This window comes from Sorex araneus, chromosome 2 (assembly GCF_027595985.1).
Source record: "Sorex araneus isolate mSorAra2 chromosome 2, mSorAra2.pri, whole genome shotgun sequence".
NCBI classification, from domain to species: domain Eukaryota; kingdom Metazoa; phylum Chordata; class Mammalia; order Eulipotyphla; family Soricidae; genus Sorex; species Sorex araneus.
The window spans coordinates 245472363-245496811 of NC_073303.1; the positions used below are offsets into that span (position 1 = coordinate 245472363).

The window sequence follows — 24449 nt, forward strand, 5'->3', positions numbered from 1 at the left end:
CTCTGTGTCTCATGGTGATTCAATTTTAAAAATATACGTATTTATATATAGATACATGTATGCAAAATAATATACATACTGTATAATTGATTCTTTTAAATATGTGAACCTTAAGTCAAAGAATAAAGTTAATTAAAATTATAACTTAAAAAAATTTTAAAAATCAGGTTATTCAACTAAAAAAAACCTGTTTCAAAGACTTCTACATAAGTCACAAGAACCCAGGAAATTTCAAATATTTTAGGTCATATAGGAATACATTAAAGAGGGTAGGTATAGACCTGTTAAAAAGACTTTCATACTAAAGAAAGAAGAGAACAGAAGATCAAATGAAATTATGGGCAACATCAGCAAGAAATACATGAAGCAAGTCTCATTGCACAGGGATACAAAATATCACATTTGTCTGGCTGTCAAGATGTGAGTGCTGAAATAACAAAACCAACTTCTTTCCTAGGAACCATGTCCTATCATTGTTTTCCTCCCAATAAGATTCTTCAGAGCCCTCTTGATGTCTTTGTTCCGGAGACTGTAGATGAAGGCAATGGCGGTCGACTGGGAGTTCTGGGTCACGGCAGAGCTCAGATACACACTTAGGGATGTACCATAGATTAAACAGACCACAGAAAGGTGGGATGCACAGGTGGAAAAGGCTTTATACTTCCCCTGAGCCGAAGAGATTCGACGAATGGAAGAAACAATCTTAGTGTAAGAATAAATGATCCCAGTGAAGCCACCTCCGGCCACCAGCAACGCTGCCACATACATGACCACATCACTGACAAAGGTGTCTGAGCAGGCTAGGTGGATCATCTGGTTTAATTCACAGAAAAAGTGGGGGATCTCCACATCTGTGCAGAAGGACAGCCACAGCACGGTCAAACTTTCCACCACAGAATCCAGAACGCTAACACACCAGCACAGCAGAAGCAGCAGCCCACAGACCCGGGGGTTCATGATGACCGTGTAGTGCAGGGGGTGGCAGATGGCCACGAACCGGTCATAGGCCATCACAGCTAGAAGACAACTCTCCATCACAACAAACAGGAGAAAAAAGTACATCTGAGTGATGCAGTCTGCATAGCTGATGGCCTTGCTGTGTGTCTGGATGTTCAGCAGCATCTTGGGGACGGTGGTGGAGGTGAAACAGATGTCAACGAAGGACAGGTTGGACAGGAAGAAGTACATGGGCGTGTGGAGGTGGGGGTCTGAGCTGACGGCCAGGATGATGAGCAGGTTCCCCAGCACGGTGATCAGGTACATGGACAGGAAAAGCACAAAGATGAGGGGCTGCAGCTCTGGATCCTCAGAAAATCCCAGGAGGAGAAATTCTGTGATTCCTGTAAGGTTCCTGGCGTCCATGTGGTGGAAGGCCCTAGAAGGATTGAGCAGAACCCCATGATGATTTCTCAAATTACTTCTATATTTTTATTTGGTCTGAGGCAATGTGAAATTACCAAATACATTTGTTTCAGATGTATGATTTCAAGCCCTTTTTAAATGTTTATAGCCACAGCATAACTACTAGAGATGTAATTTAGTTTATTTTCTTTATATATATTTTTTCATTTTTGAGTCACACTCTAATGTTCAGAGGTTACTCCTGGTTCTACACTCATGAATTACTGCTGGTGGTGCTCAGGAGATCATATGGGATGCCAGGGATCGAACCCAGGTCGATCATGTGCAAGGCAAATGCCCTATCCACTGTACTATCGGTCTGGCATGGAGATATAATTTATATAAGATATGAACTACTGACATGTGCAGCGAAGAGGTTAATTTTAGTACATTAATGCGGTTGGGCATTCGCCTTTCACGCGGTCGGCCCGAGTTCGATTGCTTCGCCCCTCTCGGAGAACCCGGCAAGCTACTGAGAGTATCTAGCCAGCACAGCAGAGCCTGGCAAGCTACCCATGTGTATTAGATATGCCAAAAACAGTAACAATAAGTCTCTCAATGAGAGACGTACAGGTGCCCGCTCGAACAAATCGATGAGCAACGGGATGACAGTGACAGTGATCTTGGGGGTGGTGGAGGGATACTAGGAAAATGGTGCAGGAGAATGGGCACTGTTGGAGGGATGTAGACTATCATTGTATGACTGAAATGCAAACATGAAAGTTCATAAGTTTGTAACTGTACCTCACAGCAATTCATTAAAAAATATATTTTAAATAAAAAAAGTATGGTCTGTAGTGATAGCACAGTGGGTAGGGCATTTGCCTTCACTCGGTTGACCCGGATTCAATTCCCAACATCCCATATTGTCCCCCAAGCACCACAAGGCGGAATTCCTGAGTGCAGAGCCAGGAGTAACCCTGGGAATTGCCGAGTGTGACCCAAAGAGCTAAAAAACAACAACAAAAAAATTTAGCACATGATGACAGCACCGTGCATCTATCCCCATTATAGGTACAGGTACCTATTCCATTGGGCACCTCTGAATATGATTTGGTGCTTATTTCAGCCTGTTCCCAAGACAATATTGATCATAGCATGTTTGCAGCAATTTCTCAGGCATTTGCGCAACAGTAAGTGAAGACAATATTTCAGATACTGCCCAGGACATACCTGTGGAATGCTGGGAATTACCTGGTGAGAGGGGTTGCAATTGTTATGTTACACATTTGCTTTAAATTATTATGTTAAAGTTATTTGCTATCAAAAAAAGTTATTTGCTATCATCTTCTATAATATCAAATAATTAAAGACAGCAACACCCTCATGGTTAATAGTTCAAGTAAACTTCATGAAAATATGGTTATAGGGTCACTACCTGTGCAATTCCTCCTGCCCAAAAGGAAACACCTTATTCAATCCACTTCAATTAGTTACAAAGATCTTTGGCCATTTGTTCTATTTTACCAGAAGAATTTTAAACTAAATTCCTTCCTTTACCTTATTTTTCTATTTATCTCATTTTATTGCCAACACTGAACGCTCTGTTTCTTATTCCATATCACTTACCTTCTGTTCACCTAAGCAGCACCTTAATCAATGGATAAAATCACCATCCGAAAAACATTCAAACATTGATCGCAAATATCTGGACTAGGTGGGATGGCTCTCTGGTGCCCTCTGATTCTCTCTGACTTTCTCCTGCAGCATCTATAGGACATGAGGCTTCACCTGGGTGCAAACACAGATTCCTGCCTGGCAGCTGGCAAAGAAGACTCAAGATTGGACAGTGGAAGGAGACTCAGGACTGCAAAGCGACCCGTCTTGCCTACTCCAGGCTGACATGCTGGGGTGCCAGGCAGAGGAGATATTTAATGCTCCCTGTGTCTGCTCATTAAGCCTCCTTTCCTTGCTTGCTCCAACCCCTGAGAGCATGATATTCCTCTGGGACTCTGGTCTGGACAGGATGGAAATTTCCTGCTGAAACTAGGTTTTCCAGAAGGTCTTGCTAAGCGTCAGGCGAATTCTGTGGCAATTTAGCACAACGAAGCTAATGAACTGACATCTTCAACCTCCATTGAGTGGGGTCTATTGAAGAGAATGAGGCAGACAAACACAAAAGGACTGTCCAAGCTTAAGGTGCCCTGAGCAGTTCCTCAGTGAGCTCAGAGACTGGCCACTTGTTCAGCCCCATGTCCCTCCCTCTCCTGGCTCCCAGCCAGAGAGTCTTTGCTTGAGTTGATGGAGTCATTCAGGGCGGTGAGTGGGCACATCATACTCCAATGGGAACAGGAAGTTCAGAGTCTGGAGTAGTTCCTGTAGCCAATCAGCAGGCACCCTTCAAATGTAGAGTAAAGCCAAGACAATACCCTACTCTTTTCTTTTCTTTATACTTCCCCGGAGCAGTTAAGATTCTCCTTATGGAGGAGACATGCATAGAGTGAGAGTTAAGGATCCCAGACAGAGGGGTGCCCCCTAGGAACACAGTTGAAAACCAAATCATTGAATCATCAGGAGCCTGATTGAGGTCCCAGAAATAATGAGGAATTTTTACATCTGGACAGAAGAATAGCCACAAAACCATGGAGATTTCTAGAAAGGAATTCTGGTGTGGATGTGGAGAAAAGGGACACTCTTTCACTGTTGGTGGGAATACCCACTGGTCTAATCTTTCTGGAAAATAATATGGACATTCCTTCAAAAACTAGAAATTGAACTTCCATATCGACCCCGCAATACCACTTCTGGGAATATAACCTGAGAGTGCAAAAAAACACAGTAGAAATGAGGTCTGTACCTGTCTGTTCACTGCAGCACTGTTCACAATACCCAAAGGCTGAAAGCAACCCTACTGCCCGATAACAGATGTCTGGTTAAAGAATCTTTGGTACATCTAGAACAAAGGAATACTATGCAGCTGTTAGGAGAGATGAATTTATGTAATTTGCTTCTAAGTGGATAGACATGGAGAGTTTCATGCTATGTGAAATGAGTCAGAAAGAGAGGGACAGATATAGAAGGAGTGCACTCATTTGTGCAGTGTAAAATAACAAAACATGAGACTGACACCAAAGGACAGTAGATACAAGGATCTGGAGGATTGCTCCATAATTGCAAGCCTGCTTCATGAGCAGTGGAGAAGGCACCTGGAATAGAGAAGGGATCACTAAGTTAATGATGGTTGAAGATATCATTCCTGATGGAAGATGTGTGCTGAAATTAGATAAAGGACCAAACATGAAAACCTCTCAGTATTTGTATTGGAAACCCTAGTACCTAAAAGTAGAGAGAGAGTATGTGGGATATCGTCTGCCATGGAGGCAGGGAGAAGGTACGAAAGAAAGGGGATAGGAGATTGGTGATAGGGAATGTGCATTAGTGGAGGGACGTTTGGGTTTTTTGAAGTTAAAAGCTCTCATTTCATTTATTTCTGAGCTTATTTTAGATGTTATTTATTTATTTATTTAAATTAATTTATTCTTTTATTGAATCACCATGTGAAAAGTTACAACGCTTTCAGGTTTAAGTCTCAGTTATAGAATGCTCAAACATCCATCCCTTCACTAGTGCACATATTTCACCACCAAGAATCACAGTATACCTCCTCCCCTCCCCCCACCTCCCCAGCCCCCCACCCCGCCTGTGTAACTGATAAATTTCACTTTACTTTCACTTTACTTTGATTACATTCAATATTTCAACAAAAAACTCACTATTATTGTTTGGAGTTTCTCCCCCCTGAAGTTGGACCTGCTGAAAAGGAAGCATTTGATAATTTGTTTTCCATTGCCGAGAATGAAGAGATATGAGGTCGAGTGGCCGCATTAGCGGCCGCAAGGTTTTGGATTTCTATATTTTAGTATTTTAGTATCTAAGTCCAGAGTAATATCTGCCAGAAATTGCATCATTGCAAGCATGTACCTCTCAGCTACTTTATATTCCACATATGAGTGCAATCTTTCTGTCTGTCTCTTTCTGACTCATTTCACTCAGCATGATACTTTCCCTGTTGACCCACTTATATGCAAATTTCATGACTTCATGTTTTCTGACAGCTACATAGTATTCCATTGTGTAGATGTACTAGAGTTTCTTTAACCAGTCATCTGTTTTTGGGCACTCAGGTTTTTTCCAGATTGTGGCTATTGTAAACAGTGCTGCAATGAACATAGAAATGCAGATGTCATCTCTACCTTTTTGCCTCTCCGGGATATATTCCCAGGAGTGATATTGCTGGGTCAAATGGAAGCTCAGTTTCTAATTTTTTGAGAATCGCCCATATTGTTTTCCAAAAGGGTTGAACCAGTTGGCATTCCCACCAGCAGTGAAGGACAGTCCCTTTCTTTCCACATCCACGCCAACACCGGTTGCTTTTGTTTTTTGGGATGTGTGCCAGTCTCTGTGGTGTGAGATGGTATCTCATTGTTGTTTTGATCTGCATCTCCCTGATGATTAGTGATGTTGAACATTTTCTCATGTGCCTCTCAGCCATTCGAATTTCTTCTTTGGGAAAGTTTCTGTTCATTTAATCACCCCATTTTTTAATCGGGTTGCCAGTTTTCTTCTTGCGGAGTTCAACCAGTGAATTGTATATCCTTGATATCAACCCTTTATCGGATGGGTATTGCGTAAATATCCTTTCCCATTCTGTAGATTGTCTCTGTATTTTGGTCACTGTTTCTTTTAAGGTGCAGGAGCTTCTTAGTTTGAGATAGTCCCATTTATTTATCTCTGTTTTCACTTGCTTGGCCAGTGGTGTGTCAGCTTTGAAGATACTGTTGGCTTCAATGTCGTGGAGGGTTTTGCCGACCTTGTCTTCAATGTACTTTAGGGATTCTGGTCTGATGTTGAGGTCTTTAATCTATTTTGATCTGACTTTTGTACATGGTGATAGGTGGAGGTCTAAGCCCATTTTTTTGCATGTAACTGTCCAGTTTTGCCAGCACAATTTGTTAAACATACTTTCCTTGCTCCACTTCACATTTCTTGAGGAGGGATGTTTGCTTGATCATTGTATGAATGTGACAAACATGAAAGCTTGTAACTGTATATCACAGTGATTCAATAAAATGAAATAAATAAATAAATAAATAGAAGAGAGAAAAAAGAATTCAGTTAGCAATGCAAGCTGAAAGTCTTTTGTCACCACATTGTGGGGACTGCAAATGATTGTGGCAAGGGAAGTAGGCACCAGGGTCAGGGGCAAAATGTTCAAAACATCAAAGAATTTAAAAAAATTAAAATCTGGGTGAGGCAGCCCTCATAGGTGATGGCTTTGCTGTGTGTGTTTATGTTTATACCTGCTCCATGCTCTGGGTACCATATGTGATGCAAGGGATTGAACCGGGTTGAGCACATGTCATGATTATAAAAAGGGACCCATTGTGACAACCAGGTGTTCCTGGAAATGACTGGGATGAAATGTTTATCACTGGTTCAGTGTTCCTGTGGACACATTGTGATGCTAAAACCCAAGATTTGTCAGACTCACTAGTAATTTAACCTTGAATCAGAGGGTTTTCCATTTCTACCTTTACAAAAGGGCATCAATTTTGTGTATAGTGCGACCAGTTCACCCTCCTTCTCTGAAAAAGAAAATTCAGAAAAGGGGGAGATACTTATTTGTGATCAATGCATGCCTCACACTTGTAGGCAAGAGTTGGAAGTTTTCAAGGTGGGAGAAAATTCAATGAAACATTACAAATAGGGAACCTTATACTTCATCCCCAATAAAATACTATAAATAGGAAAGCCTATGCTTTACAACTCTCTTTTATGTGGTCACCCATCTTCCATATTCATTTATTAATCTAATTTATGTAGTTATTTATGTTATATTGGGACTTTGGGGCCACACTTGCCTGTTCTCATGGCAATTCCTGGCTCTGTCCTCAGGAGTGACTCCCGGTGGTGTTCAGGGTTGGGATATACAGTGTTGGGTACAGAAACCAGGAATAGTGGGATGCAAGACAAGTAGCCTTAACTCTACTATCTCTTCTACCCTTCATACTTTAATAACTAGATTAATAAAGGAGTTTCCTAGTTACACGCATGTAATTCAAATTTCTGCTTTGTTATATGTAAGATTCATCTGATGCTATAAATAAAATACTTATAATCAAGTTTCTATACACATGGAACACTGAAAACTTGCCTTGCTCATCACTTTCCAGTGACACTCCTCGGCATTCTGAAGACAGACCAGACTGACACAGCCTTTTTTTTTTAACTTTTAATAGACTTTATTGATGTAGGGGCCAAAACAAAGCAGCATTTGGTCCATCAGGAAAGGCACCTCATTGAAAATACATCACAGAGCTGTGGAGCGATCCCAGTCACAGAATTCGAGGGTAGAAAAGACAATCTTTGGATGCTGCTGCTAAGCACACCTGCTGAGTTATTGAAGAGTCTTTTCGTACACCATGGACAGAGGAAAGAGTGGAGGATCATGGCAGGTGCCGGGGGTGGGGAGCTCTTAAGAGCTCCCCTACCGGGACAGGTAGATTGGTCAATAAGTTTTAAGTCCAAGGGTAGTGAGGTCTATCTGCACCCCATCTACTCTAGTAAACTTGATTGGGAGACTTGCTGCCCCCAGAACACCCCCAAGGATCACTTTCACATGTGGAGATGATTTTTCAGACCTCACAGCATGGGTAGGTAGGTGGGGCATCAACCCTCCCTGTTCCAAGGTACAGGGGAGATGGCAAGACTCACTCCCCTGCACTCCTGAGCTGGAAGCCCGTGAGGCTCTGATATCAAAGTTGAGGTCACAAGGTATTGCTTAAAAACATAAAGTCACCAATCCAGAGGACATGAAACCATGATTCCTTCAAAGTAATACTGGTCTCCCTAGTTCTACTCCTACCCTCCAATCGGCTTTCCAAAATAATCGTTGGTACTTGTCAAGATTCCTACTGTGGTTTGTAACAGCCTCACCACAACACTGCTGCTCTCTCCGCCCCTCCTCCTCCTCTGGACGCCTCACCACTCCTCCCTCCCCGGCCTCACCCTGCCCGCCCCTGCCCTCTGCCCAGCACCTAAGAGCAGGGATCACGCTGAGGGGTGATGAGCAGCAGTGGTCTCGCACACAGGAGAATGTGACTCTCTGACCTTAACATATGATATCTACACACCAGGAAGTGCAATAAGTCAGGGAAAATGTTGCCCATCAAAGAAAAAATGAAGCTAGTTTATACAAGCTTATACAGGTTTTTTTGTCAAGTCTCAAGCCTTCAAATTAACATAGTAGAATCTATGTACATTAAGAACAAATTGTTTTTTCTTGGAAGTGAAGATTTGTTTTTCGACTTATTAATTTATTGAGTTAAAATGAGTTTACTAATGTGTGAATGCTGTATGTCTAAACCAATATTACCACATCAGGATCACCAAGAACATGGCAATAATCCTTCACCACCTACAATGCCTAAGATCCTTCCCTGAGGATAAATTATTCCAAAGTCAGCTTGATACAAGTGATGGTTGAGGGGTAAATCATTTAAGGAGAGAATGGTCCACTATGCCAAAGGTAGTTGGATATGGATATGTATACATATATGTATATGTATATATATGTATGTGTATAAAATAATGCACATAACAATATGATATTTATAAAATTTGGGCATCTTAGATGAAAGACTAAAGTTAATTAAAATTGTAATTTAAAGAAAAAATAAAAAACCCACATTATAACATAAAAAAATTTGTTCCAAAGTCTTCTATATGGGTCACAAAATAATTCAGGTTCATTTGGGAATACATTAGATGGACAGGACATGTTAAAAGTCTTTCATACTAAAGAAGGCTAAGAATAGAAGATCAAATAAAATTATGGGCAACGACAGCAAGAAATACATGAAGCAATTCTCATTGAATAGGGAGCAAAAATATCACATTTGTCTGGCTGTCAAGAAGTGAGTGTTGAAATAACGGAACTAATTTCTTTCCTAGGAATCATGTCCTATTGTTGTTTTCTTCCCAATAAGATTCTCCAGAGCCCTCTTGATGTCTTTGTTCCGGAGACTGTAGATGAAGGGGTTCAGCATGGGGGTGACCACTGTATACATCACCGAGGCGATGGCACTCGACTGGGAGTTCCGGGTCATGGCAGAGCTCAGGTACACGCTTAGTGAAGTAAAGTAGAATAAGCAGACCACGGAGAGGTGGGAAGCACATGTGGAAAAGGCTTTATACTTCCCCTGAGCCGAGGAGATTCGCCGGATGGAAGAAACGATCTTAGTGTAGGAATAAATGATCCCAGTGAAGGCACCTCCGGCCAGCAGCAACGCTGCCACATACATGACCACATCACTGACGAAGGTGTCTGAGCAGGCAAGGTGGATCACTTGGTTTAATTCACAGAAAAAGTGGGGGATCTCCACATCTGTGCAGAAGGACAGCCACAGCACGGTCAAACTTTCCGCCAGAGAATCCATAACGCTAACACACCAGCACAGCAGAAGCAGCAGCCCACAGACCCGAGGGTTCATGATGACCGTGTAGTGCAGGGGGTGGCAGATGGCCACGAACCGGTCATAGGCCATCACAGCTAGAAGACAATTGTCCATCACAACAAACAGGAGGAAAAAGTACATCTGAGTGATGCAGCCTTCATAGCTGATGGCCTTGCTGTGTGTCTGGATGTTCAGCAGCATCTTGGGGACGGTGGTGGAGGTGAAACAGATGTCCACGAAGGACAGGTTGGACAGGAAGAAGTACATGGGCGTGTGGAGGTGGGGGTCTGAGCTGACGGCCAGGATGATGAGCAGGTTCCCCAGCACGGTGATCAGGTACATGGACAGGAAAAGCACAAAGATGAGGGGCTGCAGCCCTGGATCCTCAGAAAATCCCAGGAGGAGAAATTCTGTGATTCCTGTAAGGTTCTTGGCGTCCATGTGGTGGAAGGCCCTAGAAAGAGTGAGGAGAACCTCATGATGATTTCTCCAGTTATTTCTCTATTTTTATTTGGTCTAAGGCAGTACAGAATTACAAACCAAATGTTTATGGCCACTGCATGACTACTAGAGATATAATTTATTTTATTTATATATATTTTTTTGCTTTTTGGGTCATGCCTGGCAATGCTCAGAGGTTACTTCTTGCTCTGCACTCAGGAATTACTCCTGGTTGTGATTAGGGGACCGTATGGGATCCCGGGATCAAACCGGGGTGGGTCATGTACAAGGCTAATGCCCTACGCACTGTATTTAGGTCCAGCCCCAAGATATAATTTATATAGGATTTGAATTACTGACATGTGCAGCCAAGAGGTTAATTTTTAGGACATTATGACAGCAACATGTATCTATCCCCATTGCATGGGTACAGGTACCAATTCCCTTGGGCACCTCTGTACATGATTTTGTCCACGTTTCAGCCTGTTCCCAAGACAATGTTGATCATAGCATGTTTACAGCAATTTCTTAGGCATTTGAATAACACAAAGCAAGTTAAGACAATATTTCAGGTACTACCCAGGACATACCTGTGGAATGCCGGGAAATCCTCTGGAGAGAGGGGTTGTGATTGTTCTGTTCAAAATTTGCTTTAAATTATTATAAAAATGTTATTTATTATCATCTTCTATAATATCACATAATTAAGGACAGCAACATACCCATGGTTAATAGTTGAGGAAAACATCATCCATACACTCTTGGGTCCTGAATAATCAGAGCGGCCCTGTGCTAACTGTCTACACCTGGGATTTATGGCAAATATTTGTGTTGGGAGGTTTGGGGAAAATGTTTCTCTGACCGTAAGCTCTGTAAAGAGACAACTGTTTCCCTTGTAAGGGAGAGCTGGCTGTAACTGTATTTTATCTTCTTTGTTTTCTGTGCCACACCTGTGATGCTCAGGGGTTACTCCTGACTCTGCATACAGGACTTACTCCTGGTGGGTTTAGGGGACCCTATGGGATATTGGGGCTGAAACCCGGGTTGGCTACACACAAGACAAACACCCTACCCACTGTGGGGTGGGTATCACTGCACACCCATTTTTGGATGTATGTTTGCAAACCATATCTTCTTTTAAATATAAGTTAAAAAATGTAGTTAATTTTGCATGATTTGGACTCTAGTTTTAGAGCATAAATGCAGCCTTGGTCTTTGAATCCTTTGTGGAATGGGTTAGAGACCCATGGCCCATGGCAATCCCTGGGCTCGTGATGATGAACTAAGCTGATTTCTGACTCCTCTTCTGTGTCCTGGCTCTCTCATTGAGTGCTGATAAACTCAGACATGACACAGTGAAAAAGGGAATGCTTTAAAGAGAAACTAGACACCGAGGTTGACTCAACTGGTATTTAGGTGAGACCAGCCATTGGTGACACTGAAGCAGAAATCAGAAAGTGTGGTATGAGCTCGCTGCTATTTGCAATAAATAAATAAATAAATAAATAAATAAATAAATAAATAAATAAATAAATAAATAAATAAAGTGTTCTTGGAGGTAGAACTTCTGGGCTCAATGCTCGGAGGGAAAAACATGTTTTAGGGAATTTGAAGAAGAGCAGACAAGGAGGGAGCACAATAGGGAAGGCATAACGGAATGTTCCAGAAAGCACATAGTCTCTGCAGCATTTTCAAGGAGAGGAAGACACTTTCCCACATCTGGCTCCTCTTCAGCAATATTAATTTTGTTGTGAAAAAGCATCTCATGATTGCTGAGTGTTCCCTGTTGATTGCTTTCCTGTCGCTGCAATGCAAGAGTCATCTTGCCAGAGACAGGAACCCAGTTCCCTGCCATGAGGAAGGTTCCTAGTCATGTATTTGTGTCTCTGTGTGTGCTCACCCACATATTTGATACACACACAAAATACGTGTCAACTCATTCTGAAATTACACTCAAGTCATGAGTCTTAAAATAAACTGCAGTGAACAAGATGTAGTGACCATTGAAAACTACCTTCGACAAGATATAAGTCTAAATGGTGTCCACATGGCCAAGTGCAGGTGAGCTTTGATCAAAGAGGAATGGTTTCCAGCTGATTGCCAAGGCCATGCAACTTTTAGGAATATCCTGAATCCCAAAAGGCTCAAAGAAAGTTAAGAATGATCAGAGATGTGAAAACATATAGAGAACATACGTGAAGGATGATTGTTTCGGGACAAGGATGTGTGCGAATATTTATAGTCTTCAAGAATTTCTATATGAAAAAAATATATAGTAGTTTGGGCTGGAATGATAGCACAGTGGGGAGGGCGTTTGCCTCGCACTCGGCCTACCCAGGTTATATTCCCAGCATCCCATATGGTCCCCTGAGCACTACCAGGGGTAATTCCTGAGTGAAGAGCCAGGAGTAACCCCTGTGTATCACTGGTTGTGACCCAAATAGCAAATATATATATGCATATATAGTAGAAAAATAATATTCATGGTTAGGGAAAAGAGGGGCTAGAAAGACTGGTCAATGGTCAGAACTAACCACAAGTGAGTGTAGGCTGAGGGTTCATAAGATAGAGAAGAGACCACTATGACAGTAACAGCTGGGAATAATCAAGTGGGGCAAGAGTTGAGGGTTTAAAGTAGGGAAGGGATATTCTGGATAATCGTTCAGCATCAATGTTGCAAATCACAGTGCCAAAAAGAGGAGAGAGAGAGAGAGAGAGAGAGAGAGAGAGAGAGAGGCAGATAGGGAGGGAGAAAAGCACCTGCCATAGAGTAGGCAGTGGGTGAAGGTTAGGGGATGATGGCAAAGAACCGGGGGGCACTGGTGCTGGGAAATGTACATTGGTGAAGGGACAGGTGTTGGAACACTCTATGACTGAAATCCAATCAGGAACAGCTTTGTAAATAAATATATAAATATAATTGGGGGGGAAGAATTTCTATATGAAGGCTATGAAAGTGACAGATCAATTCCTTTGGTTACATAATACACGTACATAGAAAAGGAGTCATAATTGACTTTGAAAATTAATATAGTACACATCTTTCTTTTCTTTTTCTTTTGCTTTTTGGGTCACACCCAGTAATGTAAAGGAGTTACTCCTGGCTCTGCACTCAGGATATATTCCTGGCTGTGCTCTAGGTACCATATGGGATGCTGGGAATCGAACCCAGGTCATCCAAGGCAAGGCAAACAGAAGTAGAAAGGAGCAGGATCCAAGAGGGGGATGAGTGGGACCAGGGAAGACAAAGATCCAAAGGAGAATCGGAGGAGAGTGGAGATGAGATTGGAATAAACTGCAGTTGATACCAACCAGCCTGGTCCTCGTTCTCTCCTTCGACCGCCCAATGCCATCAGCCACCCCTGAGTGGGGGAAGTGGCACGAGGCCACTGAATGCAGGCAGCGAGAGAGCCACAGCACCCTTTCATATTTTATTTTTTGAGTACACAGGTCACTACCTGCCGCCCATGGACAACACCATATTCATCCACTTCAATTAATTACAAAGATCTTTGGAATTTTGTTCTATTTTACCAGAAGATTTTTAAATCAAATGCCTTCTTTGCCATTATTTCTCTATGCATCTCATTGATTGCCAACATTGAACTCTCTGTTTCTTATTCACTAATCACTTACCTTCGGCTCACCCTCAACAACACGTTAATCAATGGATAAAATCCCCATCCAAAAAACATTCAAACATTGGTCACAAATATCTGGACAAGGTGGGATGGCTCTCCGGTGCCCGCTGATTCTCTCTGAATTCCTCCTGCAGCATCTATAGGACATGAGGCTTCACCTGGTGCAAATACAGATTCCTGCCTGGCAGCTGTAGAAGAGTCGAGATAGGACAGTGGAAATGAGACTCAGGACTGCAGAGCCCCCAGTCTTGCCTGCTCTGGGCTGACATGCTGGGGTGCCAGGCAGAGGAGATATTTAATGTTCCCTGTGTCTGCTCATTAAGCCTCCTTTCCTTGCTTGCTCCAAACCCTGAGAGCATAATATTCCTCTGGGACTCTAGTCAGGACGGGATGGAAATTTCCTGCTGGTACTAGGTTTTCCAGAAGTGTCAGGTGAATTCTGTGGCAATATAGCACAGTGAAGCTAATTAACTGACATCTTCAACCTCCATCCAGTGGGGTCCACTGAGGAGAATGAGGCAGACAAACACACAAGGACTGTCCAAGCTTAAGGGACCCTGAGCAGTTCCTCAGTGAGCTCAGAGACTGGCCACTTATTCAGCCCATGTCCCTCCCTCCACTGGATCCTGGTCAGAGAGTCTTTGCTTGAGTTGATGGAGTCATTCAGGGCAGTGAGTGAGATATCAGAGTCCAATGGGAAAAGGAAGTGCAGATCTGGAGTAGTTTCTGTAGCCAATCAGCAGGCACCCTTCAAATGTGAGTAAAGCCAAGACAATATTCTACTCTTTTCTTTTCTTTTCTTTTCTTTTCTTTTCTTTTCTTTTCTTTTCTTTTCTTTTCTTTTCTTTTCTTTTCTTTTCTTTTCTTTTCTTTTCCTTTCTTTTCTTTTCTTTTCTTTATACTTCCCTAGAGCAGTTAAGATTCTCCTTATGGAGGAGACAGTCATAGAGTATATAGGATCCCAGCCAGAGGGTTGTTCCCTCAGAACACAGTTGAAAAACAAATCATTAAATCATCAGGAGCCTGATTGAAGTCCCAGAAATAATGAGGAATTTTTACATCTGGACAGAAGTATAGCCACAAAAAATGGAGATTTCTAGAAAGGAATTTTGGCATGGATGTGGGGGGAAAGGGAAACTCTTTCACTGTTGGTGGGAATGCCCACTGGTCTAGTCTTTCTGCAAAACAATATGGACAGTCTTTAAAAAGATCATGGAGGATCATGGCAGGTGCCGGGGGGTGGTGAGCTCTTAAGAGCTCCCCTACCGGGATTGGTAGATTGGTCAATAAGTGTTAAGTCCAAGGGCAGTGAGGCCTAGCTGCACCCCATCTACTCCAGTAAACTTGATTGGGAGACTTGCTGCCCCCAGAACACCCCCAAGGGTCACTTTCACATGTGGAGATGATTTTTCAGACCTCACAGCATGGGTAGGTAGGTGGGGCATCAACCCTCCCTGTTCCAAGGTACAGGGGAGATGGCAAGACTCACTCCCCTGCACTCCTGAGCTGGAAGCCTGTGAGGCTCTGAGATCAAAGTTGAGGTCACAGGGTATTGCTTAAAAACATAAAGTCACCAATCCAGAGGACATGAAACCATGATTCCTTCAAAGTAATACTGGTCTCCCTAGTTCTACTCCTACCCTCCAATCGGCTTTCCAAAATAATCGTTGGTACTTGTCAAGATTCCTACTGTGGTTTGTAACAGCCTCACCACAACACTGCTGCTCTCTCCGCCCCTCCTCCTCCTCTGGACGCCTCACCACTCCTCCCTCCCCGGCCTCACCCTGCCCGCCCCTGCCCTCTGCCCAGCACCTAAGAGCAGGGATCACGCTGAGGGGTGATGAGCAGCGGTGGTCTCACACACAGGAGAATGTGACTCTCTGACCTTGACATATGATGTCTACACATCAGGAAGTGCAATAAGTCAGGGAAAATGTTGCCCACCAAAGAAAAAATGAAGCTAGTTTATACATGCTTATACAGGTTTTTTTGTCAAGTCTCACGCCTTCAAATTAACATAGTAGAATCAATGTACATTAAGAATGAATTGTTTTTTCTTGGAAACTAAGATTTTTTTGACATTAATTTATTGAGTTATAATGAGTTTACAAACGTGTGAATGCTGTATGTCTTGACCAATGTTACTACATCAGGATCACCAGGAACATGGCGATAATCCTTCACCACCTACAATGCCTAAGATCCTTCCCTGAGGATAAATTTTTCCAAAGTCACCTTGATACAAGTGATGGTTGAGGGGGAAATCATCTAAGGAGAGAAGGGACCACTATGCCAAGGGTAATTGGATATAGACATGTACACATATATGTACATGTATATGTACGTATGTGTATAAAATAATGCACATAACAATATGATTTTTATAAAATCTGGGCATCTTAGATGAAAGACTAAAGTTAATTAAAATTATAATTTAATGAAAAAATAAAAAAACTCATAAATTAAAAATAACTGTTCCAAAGTCTTCTATATAGGTCACAAGAACATAGCAAATTCCAAATAATTCAGGTTCATTTGGGAATACATTAGAGGGACAGGACATGTTAAAAGTCTTTCATACTAAAGAAGGCAAAGAATAGAATATCAAATAAAATTATGGGCAACGACAGCAAGAAATACATGAAGCAATTCTCATTGAATAGGGAGCAAAAAATATCACATTTGTCTGGCTGTCAAGAAGTGAGTGTTGAAATAACGGAACCAACTTTTTTCCTAGGAATCATGTCCTATTGTTGTTTTCTTCCCAATAAGATTCTCCAGAGCCCTTTTGATGTCTTTGTTCCGGAGACTGTAGATGAAGGGGTTCAGCATGGGGGTGACCACTGTATACATCACCGAGGCAATGGCACTCGACTGGGAGTTCCGGGTCACAGCAGAGCTCAGGTACACACTTAGTGAAGTAAAGTAGAATAAGCAGACCACGGAAAGGTGAGATGCACATGTGTTAAAGGCTTTATACTTCCCCTGAGCTGAGGAGATTCGCCGGATGGAAGAAACGATCTTAGTGTAGGAATAAATGATCCCAGTGAAGGCACCTCCGCCCAGCAGCAATGCTGCTGCATACATAACCACATCATTGACGAAGGTGTCTGAGCAGGCAAGGTGGATCACTTGGTTTAATTCACAGAAAAAATGGGGGATCTCCACATCTGTGCAGAAGGACAGCCACAGCACGGTCAAACTTTCCACCAGAGAATCCATAACGCTAACACACCAGCACAGCAGAAGCAGCAGCCCACAGACCCAAGGGTTCATGATGACCGTGTAGTGCAGGGGGTGGCAGATGGCCACAAAGCGGTCATAGGCCATCACAGCTAGAAGACAATTGTCCATCACAACAAACAGGAGGAAAAAGTACATCTGAGTGATGCAGCCTTCATAGCTGATGGCCTTGCTGTGCATCTGGATGTTCACCAACATCTTGGGGATGGTGGTGGAGGTGAAGCAGATGTCCACGAAGGACAGGTTGGACAGGAAGAAGTACATGGGCGTGTGGAGGTGGGGGTCTGAGCTGACGGCCAGGATGATGAGCAGGTTCCCCAGCACGGTGATCAGGTACATGGACAGGAAAAGCACAAAGATGAGGGGCTGCAGCCCTGGATCCTCAGAAAATCCCAGGAGGAGAAATTCTGTGATTCCTGTAAGGTTCTCAGTGTCCATGTGGTAGAAGGCCCTAGAAGGATTGAGCAGAACCTCATGATGATTTCTCAAGTTATTTCTATATTTTTATTTGGTCTGAGGCAGTACAGAGTTACAAACCACATGTTTATGGCCACAGCATGACTACTAGAGACATAATTAATTTTATTCATATATATTTTTTCGCTTTTTGGGTCATGCCTGGCAATGCTCAGAGGACTTACTCCTGGTGGGTTTAGGGGACCCTATCGGATATTGGGGCTCAAACCCGGTTGGCCACACACAAACAAACACCCTACCCACTCTGGGGTGGGTATCACTGCACACCCATTTTTGGATGTATGTCTGCAAACCATATGTTCTTTTAAATATAAGCTAAAAACTGTTGTTAATTTTCATAATTTGGACTCTTGTTTTAGAGCATAAATGCAGCCTTGGTCTTTGAATCCTTTGTGGAATGGGTCACATTCCTATGGCCCATGACAATCACTGGCTCATGATGATGAATTAAGTTGATTTCTGACTCCTCTTCTGTGTCCTGGCTCTCTCATTGAGTGCTGATAAACTCAGACATGACACAGTGAAAAATGGAATGCTTTAAAGAGAAACTAGACAGTGTGGGTGACTCAACCAATATTTAGGTGATACCAGCCATTGGTGACACTGGAGCAGAAATCAGAAAGTTTGATATGAGCAGGCTACTATTAGAAAAATAAATAAATAAACAAAGTGTTTTGGGGGGAAGAACTCCTGGGGTCAATGCTGGGAGGGAAAAACTTGTTTTAGGGAATTTGGAGAAGAGCAGATAAGGAGGAAGCACGATGAGAAAAGGCATAAGAGAATGTCCCACCTCTAGCTCCTATTCAACAATATTAATTTTGTTGTGAAAAAGCATCTCATGATTGCTGAATGTTGCCTGTTGATTGCTTTCCTGTCTCTGCAATGCAAGAGTCATCTTGCCAGAGACAGGAACCCATTTCCCTGCCATGAAGAAGGTTCCCAGTCACGTATTTGTGTCTCTGTGTGTGCTAACGCACATATTTTCCACACACACAAAATACGTGTCAACTCATTCTAAAATTACACTCCAGATCAAATCATGAGTCTTCAAAGTAATGGCAGTAAACAAGATGTAGTGACCATTGAAAACTACCTGCGACAAGATATAAGTCTGAATGGTGTCCACATGGCCAAGTGCAGGTGAGCTTTGATCAAAGAGGAAGGTTTCCAGCTGATTGCCAAGGCCATGCAACTTTTAGGAATATCCTTAATCCCAAAAGGCCCAAAGAAAGTTAAGAATGATCAGAGATGTGGAAACATATAGAGAACATACGTGAAGGATGATTGCTCCGGAACAAGGATGTGTGTGAACATATATAGTCTTCAAGAATTTCTATATAAAAAAATATATATAGTAGTTTGGGCTGGAGTGATAGCACAGCGGGGAGGGTGTTCGCCTTGCATGCGGCCGACCCAGGTTATATTCCCAGCATCCCATATGGTCTCCTGAGCACTGCCAGGGGTGATTCCTGAGTGAAGTGCCAGGAGTAACCCCTGTGTATCACTGGTTGTGACCAAAATAGCAAATATATATATATACATATATATATACACATATATGTAGTAGAAAAATAATAACCATGGTTAGGGAAAAGAGGGGCTAGAAAGACTGGTCAATGGTCAGAACTAACCACAAGTGAGTGTGAGGCTGAGGGTAGGTAAGATAGAGAAGAGACCGCTATAACAGTAACAGCTGGGAATAATCAAGTGGGGCAAGAGTTGAGGGTTTAAAGTAGGGAAGGGATATTCTGGATAATCGTTCAGCATCAATGTTGCAAATCACAGTGCCAAAAAGAGGAGAGAGAGAGAGAGAGAGAGAGAGAGAGAGAGAGAGAGGTGGAGAGGGAGGGAGAAAAGCACCTGCTATAGAATAGGCAGCGGGTGAGGGGTAGGGGGTGATGGCAGAGAACCTGGGGGCACTGGTGCTGGGAAATGTACATTGGTGAAGGGACAGGTGTTGGAACACTCTATGACTGAAATCCAATCAGGAACAGCTTTGTAAATAAATATTTAAATATAATTGTGGGGGGAAGAATTTCTATATGAAGGCTATGAAAGTGACAGATCAATTCATTTGGTTACATAATACACGTACTTAGAAAAGGAGTCATAATTGACTTTTAAAATTAATATAGTACACATCTTTCTTTTCTTTGTTTTTTTGCTTTTTGGGTCACACCCAGCAATGTAAAGGAGTTACTCATAGCTCTGCACTCAGGAGATATGCCTGGCTGTGCTCTAGGTACCATATGGGATGCTGGGAATCAAACCCAGGTCATCCAAGGCAAGGCAATAAGAAGTAGGAAGGAGAAGGAACCAAGAGGGGGATGAGTGGGACCAGGGAAGACAAAGATCCAAGGAGAATCAGCGGAGAATGGAGATGAGATTGGAATAAACTGCAGTTGATACCAACCAGCCTGGTCCTCGTTCTCTCCTTAGACCGCCCATTGCCACCAGCCACCCCTGGGTGAGGGAAGTGCCACGAGGCTACTGAATGCAGGCAGCGAGAGAGCCACAGCACCCTTTCATGTTTTATTTTTTGAGTACACAGGTCACTACCTGCCGCCCATGGACAACACCATATTCATCCACTTCAATTAATTACAAAGATCTTTGGAATTTTGTTCTATTTTACCAGAAGAATTTTAAATAAAATTCCTTCTTTAGATTTCTCCACGCCCGCACCCCCAGAATGACTGACGAAGAGGACGGAGCTGCTTGGGACACCGGCAGCCCACCAGCAACCTGCAGTATGTGACTTGAGAGTTTCCGCCAGGTCCCCCGAGCGGGGGCCTGGCGTTTCTCTTTTTTTTTTTTTCTTTAATCTATCTCTCTTCCCCTCAACCTCTGGGCACAGCACAGCATCTTTCCCACTTCTGAGCACAAAATGGAGAGACGCACCCAAGTGCGCGGCGCGGCTGGCGGGGGATCGAGGGCGGGGAAGTACCGGTCTCCGCCCACATCGGACACTTAAAGAGAGTGCAGCCACGTGGGCTTTCCCATTTCTCCGCGCCCGCACCCCCAGAATGACTGACGAAGAGGACGGAGCTGCTTGGGACACCGGCAGCCCACCAGCAACCTGCAGTATGTGACTTGAGAGTTTCCGCCAGGTCCCCCGAGCGGGGGCCTGGCGTTTCTCTTTTTTTTTTTTTCTTTAATCTATCTCTCTTCCCCTCAACCTCTGGGCACAGCACAGCATCTTTCCCACTTCTGAGCACAAAATGGAGAGACGCACCCAAGTGCGCGGCGCGGCTGGCGGGGGATCGAGGGCGGGGAAGTACCGGTCTCCGCCCACATCGGACACTTAAAGAGAGTGCAGCCACGTGGGCTTTCCCATTTCTCCGCGCCCGCACCCCCAGAATGACTGACGAAGAGGACGGAGCTGCTTGGGACACCGGCAGCCCACCAGCAACCTGCAGTATGTGACTTGAGAGTTTCCGCCAGGTCCCCCGAGCGGGGGCCTGGCGTTTCTCTTTTTTTTTTCTTTAATCTATCTCTTTTCCCCTCAACCTCTGGGCACAGCACAGCATCTATCCCACTTCTGAGCACAAAATGGAGAGACGCACCCAAGTGCGCGGCGCGGCTGGCGGGGGATCGAGGGCGGGGAAGTACCGGTCTCCGCCCACATCGGACACTTAAAGAGAGTGCAGCCACGTGGGCTTTCCCATTTCTCCGCGCCCGCACCCCCAGAATGACTGACGAAGAGGACGGAGCTGCTTGGGACACCGGCAGCCCACCAGCAACCTGCAGTATGTGACTTGAGAGTTTCCGCCAGGTCCCCCGAGCGGGGGCCTGGCGTTTCTCTTTTTTTTTTTTTCTTTAATCTATCTCTCTTCCCCTCAACCTCTGGGCACAGCACAGCATCTATCCCACTTCTGAGCACAAAATGGAGAGACGCACCCAAGTGCGCGGCGCGGCTGGCGGGGGATCGAGGGCGGGGAAGTACCGGTCTCCGCCCACATCGGACACTTAAAGAGAGTGCAGCCACGTGGGCTTTCCCATTTCTCCGCGCCCGCACCCCCAGAATGACTGACGAAGAGGACGGAGCTGCTTGGGACACCGGCAGCCCACCAGCAACCTGCAGTATGTGACTTGAGAGTTTCCGCCAGGTCCCCCGTGCGGAAATCTCTCTCTCTCTCTCTCCTTCAGCTTTCTCCCTGGACTTTAGACAGAAACCCAAAACCGCGCGGCCGCACAGCGGCCGCGCGACTTAATGTCATCTTAGTATCAGCAGTATGTAATGGTTCCTTCTTAATGGGTCGGACTTTTGTGGGTGTTCCTAACAAGAATAGTAAGTATTTTGTTGAAATATTGAAGGCAATCAAAATGGTAGCCATCTCTCTAGACTGAACTAAGCTATATCCCCACGCTGGCTGAGAAGAAATATCCTTCTTTCTCGGGAAGAAACGTGGCGTGGTGTCAAACATAGTGTGATGTCCATTAAGCAAACAGACCTGGTGGCGTGGGAATGGGAAATAAGGGGAAAAATTAGGTACATGGACCAGCGGGACGCTGGTGGTATCTCGAGCCGGAGCCGATATCAGCGCAAGAGCTTTGGTTCCAGAAACTGCTTCCAGACACTCTACTAGACTATCAACTAAGCCAGAGCCCCACGCCGGCTGATGACGGGAAATAACCATCCTCTTCGGTTTTTTTTCCCTTTGTCAGACAGCGTGGCGATTACTAAACAGGCGTGAACTCGGTGGCGCGGGGCAAGGGGGAAAAAGAAAAGTTATGTAACAAACAGCAGGACTTAATATCTCTATATGCTTAGTAATGGAGAATTATCAAATGCCTCATTGGCAATAGGACTGTCTTTTTCTTTTTGGGGGGAAACCCCAGCAACGGTAGTGAGTTGTGTGTTGAAACATGGAATGTAATCGAGATAAGCGCAAATGAAGTGAAACCTATCACGTATAAGGGTGGGGACTAGGGAGGTGGGAGGGGGCGGCAGATAGACTGGGGGGGTTGGGAATGTAAGATGGGCACTGGTGAAGGAAGGGGTATTTGAATATTGTATAACTGACATAATCCTGAGAACTTTGTAACCCTCCACTTGGTGATTCAATAAAAAAAAAAAAAAAAAAAATTCCTTCTTTACCATTTTTCCTCTATTCGTCTCATTGCAATGCCAACACTGAACCCTCAGTTTCTTATTCATTAATCACTTACCTTCTCCTCAACCTAAACAGCACCTTAATCAATGGATAAATTTACCATCCGGAAAACATTCAAACATTGATCGCAAATATCTGGGCTAAGTGGGATGTCGCTCCGGTACCCTCTGATTCTCTGACTTTCTCCTGCATCTATAGGACATGAGGCTTCACCTGGGTACAAACACAGATTCCTGCCTGGCAGCTGTAGGAGAAGAGTTGAGATGGGACAGTGGAAGGAGACTCGGGACTGCAAAGCGACCCGTCTTGCCTGATCCAGGTTGACATGCTGGGGTGCCAGGCAGTTGAGATATTTAATGTTCCCTGTGTCTGCTCACTAAGCCTCCTTTCCCTGCTTGCTCCAACCCCTGAGACCATGATATTCCTCTGGGACAATGGTCTGGACAGGATGGAAATTTCCTGCTGAAACTAGGTGTTCCAGAAGCGTCAGGTGAATTCTGTGGCACAGTGAAGCTAATGAACTGACATCTTCAACCTCCATCCAGTGGGGTCCATTGAAGAGAATGAGGCAGACAAACACACAAAGACTGTCCAAGTTTCAGGTGCCCTGAGCAGTTCCTCAGTGAGCTCAGAGACTGGCCACTTATTCAGCCCCATGTCCCTCCCTCCCCTGGATCCCGATCAGAGAGTCTTTGCTTGAGTTGATGGAGTCATTCAGGGCACTGAGTGAGACATCAGAATCCAATGGGAACAGGAAATGCAGATCTGGAGTAGTTTCTGTAGCCAATCAGCAGGCACACTTCAAATGTAGAGTAAAGCCAAGACAATATTCTACTCTTTCCTTTTCTTTGTAATTCCTCAGAGCAGTTAAGATTCTCCTTATGGAGGAGACAGTCATAGAGAAAGTGTAAAGGATACCAGCTAGTGAGGTGCCCCCTAGGAACACAGTTGAAAACCAAATCATTAAATCATCAGGAGCCTGATTGAGGTCCCAGAAATAATGAGGAATTTTTACATCTGGACAGAAGAATAACCACAAAACCATGAAGATTTCTAGAAAGGAATTCTGGCATGAATGTGGGGTTGGAAAGGGACACTCTTTCACTGTTGGTAGGAATGCCCACTGGTCTAGTCTTTCTGGAAAACAATATGGACATTCTTTCAAAAACTAGAAATTGAGCTTCCATATGACCCTTCATACCATTTCTGGGAATATAACCTGAGATTGAAAAAAAGCACAGTAGAAATGACAACTGTATCTTTCTGTTCTTTGCAGCACTGTTCACAATAGCCAAATCTGGAAACAACCCTATAGCCCAATAACAGACTTCTGGTTAAAGAAACTTTGGTACATCTACACAATGGAATACTATACAGCTGTTAGAAGAGATGAAGTCATGATATTTGCTTATAAATGCAGAGACATGGAGAGCATCATGCTATGTGAAATGAGTCAGAAAGAGAGGGACAGATATAGAAGGAGTGCACTCATTTGTGCAGTGTAAAATAACTAAACATGAGACTGACACCCAAGAATAGTAGATACAAGGGTCTGGAGGATTGCTCCATAGTTGGAAGCCTGCCTCATGAGTGGGGGAGAAGGCACCTGGAATAGAGAAGGGATCACTAAGATAATGATAGTTGGAGGGATCATTCCGGATGGGAGATGTGTG

At 43.8% G+C, this 24449-nt stretch overlaps 3 protein-coding genes across 3 annotated transcripts; all 3 read right to left on the reverse strand.

Annotated features, from left to right (window-relative positions):
- Window positions 1–453: 453 nt before the first annotated feature.
- On the reverse strand, window positions 454–1182 carry LOC101554414 (olfactory receptor 7A10-like; the record flags this gene model as incomplete). The annotated part of the gene is made up of 1 exon (XM_004614982.2): window positions 454–1182. A coding segment is annotated over one exon (729 nt), but the record flags the coding sequence as incomplete, so codon positions are not given.
- Window positions 1183–7847: 6665 nt separating this feature from the next.
- LOC101554679 (olfactory receptor 7A17-like) lies at window positions 7848–10298 on the reverse strand. Its single transcript, XM_004614983.3, has 2 exons — window positions 9371–10298; window positions 7848–7921 (listed from the first exon to the last, which is right to left on the reverse strand). Exons 1-2 carry the CDS (start codon window positions 10296–10298, stop codon window positions 7848–7850), a joined length of 1002 nt encoding a protein of 333 aa, XP_004615040.3.
- Window positions 10299–16672: 6374 nt separating this feature from the next.
- LOC129401829 (olfactory receptor 7A17-like) lies at window positions 16673–17620 on the reverse strand. The gene has a single exon (XM_055124712.1). The coding sequence runs from the start codon at window positions 17618–17620 to the stop codon at window positions 16673–16675; it is 948 nt and encodes a 315-aa protein (XP_054980687.1).
- Between the last annotated feature and the right edge of the window lie 6829 nt (window positions 17621–24449).

Bases quoted from the DNA above. Each gene is read 5' to 3' on its own strand.
- LOC101554679 (XM_004614983.3), bottom strand. From the start codon at position 10,298: ATGGACGCCAAGAACCTTACAGGAATCACAGAATTTCTCCTCCTGGGA. The intron at 7,922-9,370 runs CAATAGGACATG...ACCCTTGGACTT, and splicing joins TCTTATTGGGAAGAAAACAA to AAAACTTATTGACCAATCTA.
- LOC129401829 (XM_055124712.1), bottom strand. From the start codon at position 17,620: ATGGACACTGAGAACCTTACAGGAATCACAGAATTTCTCCTCCTGGGA.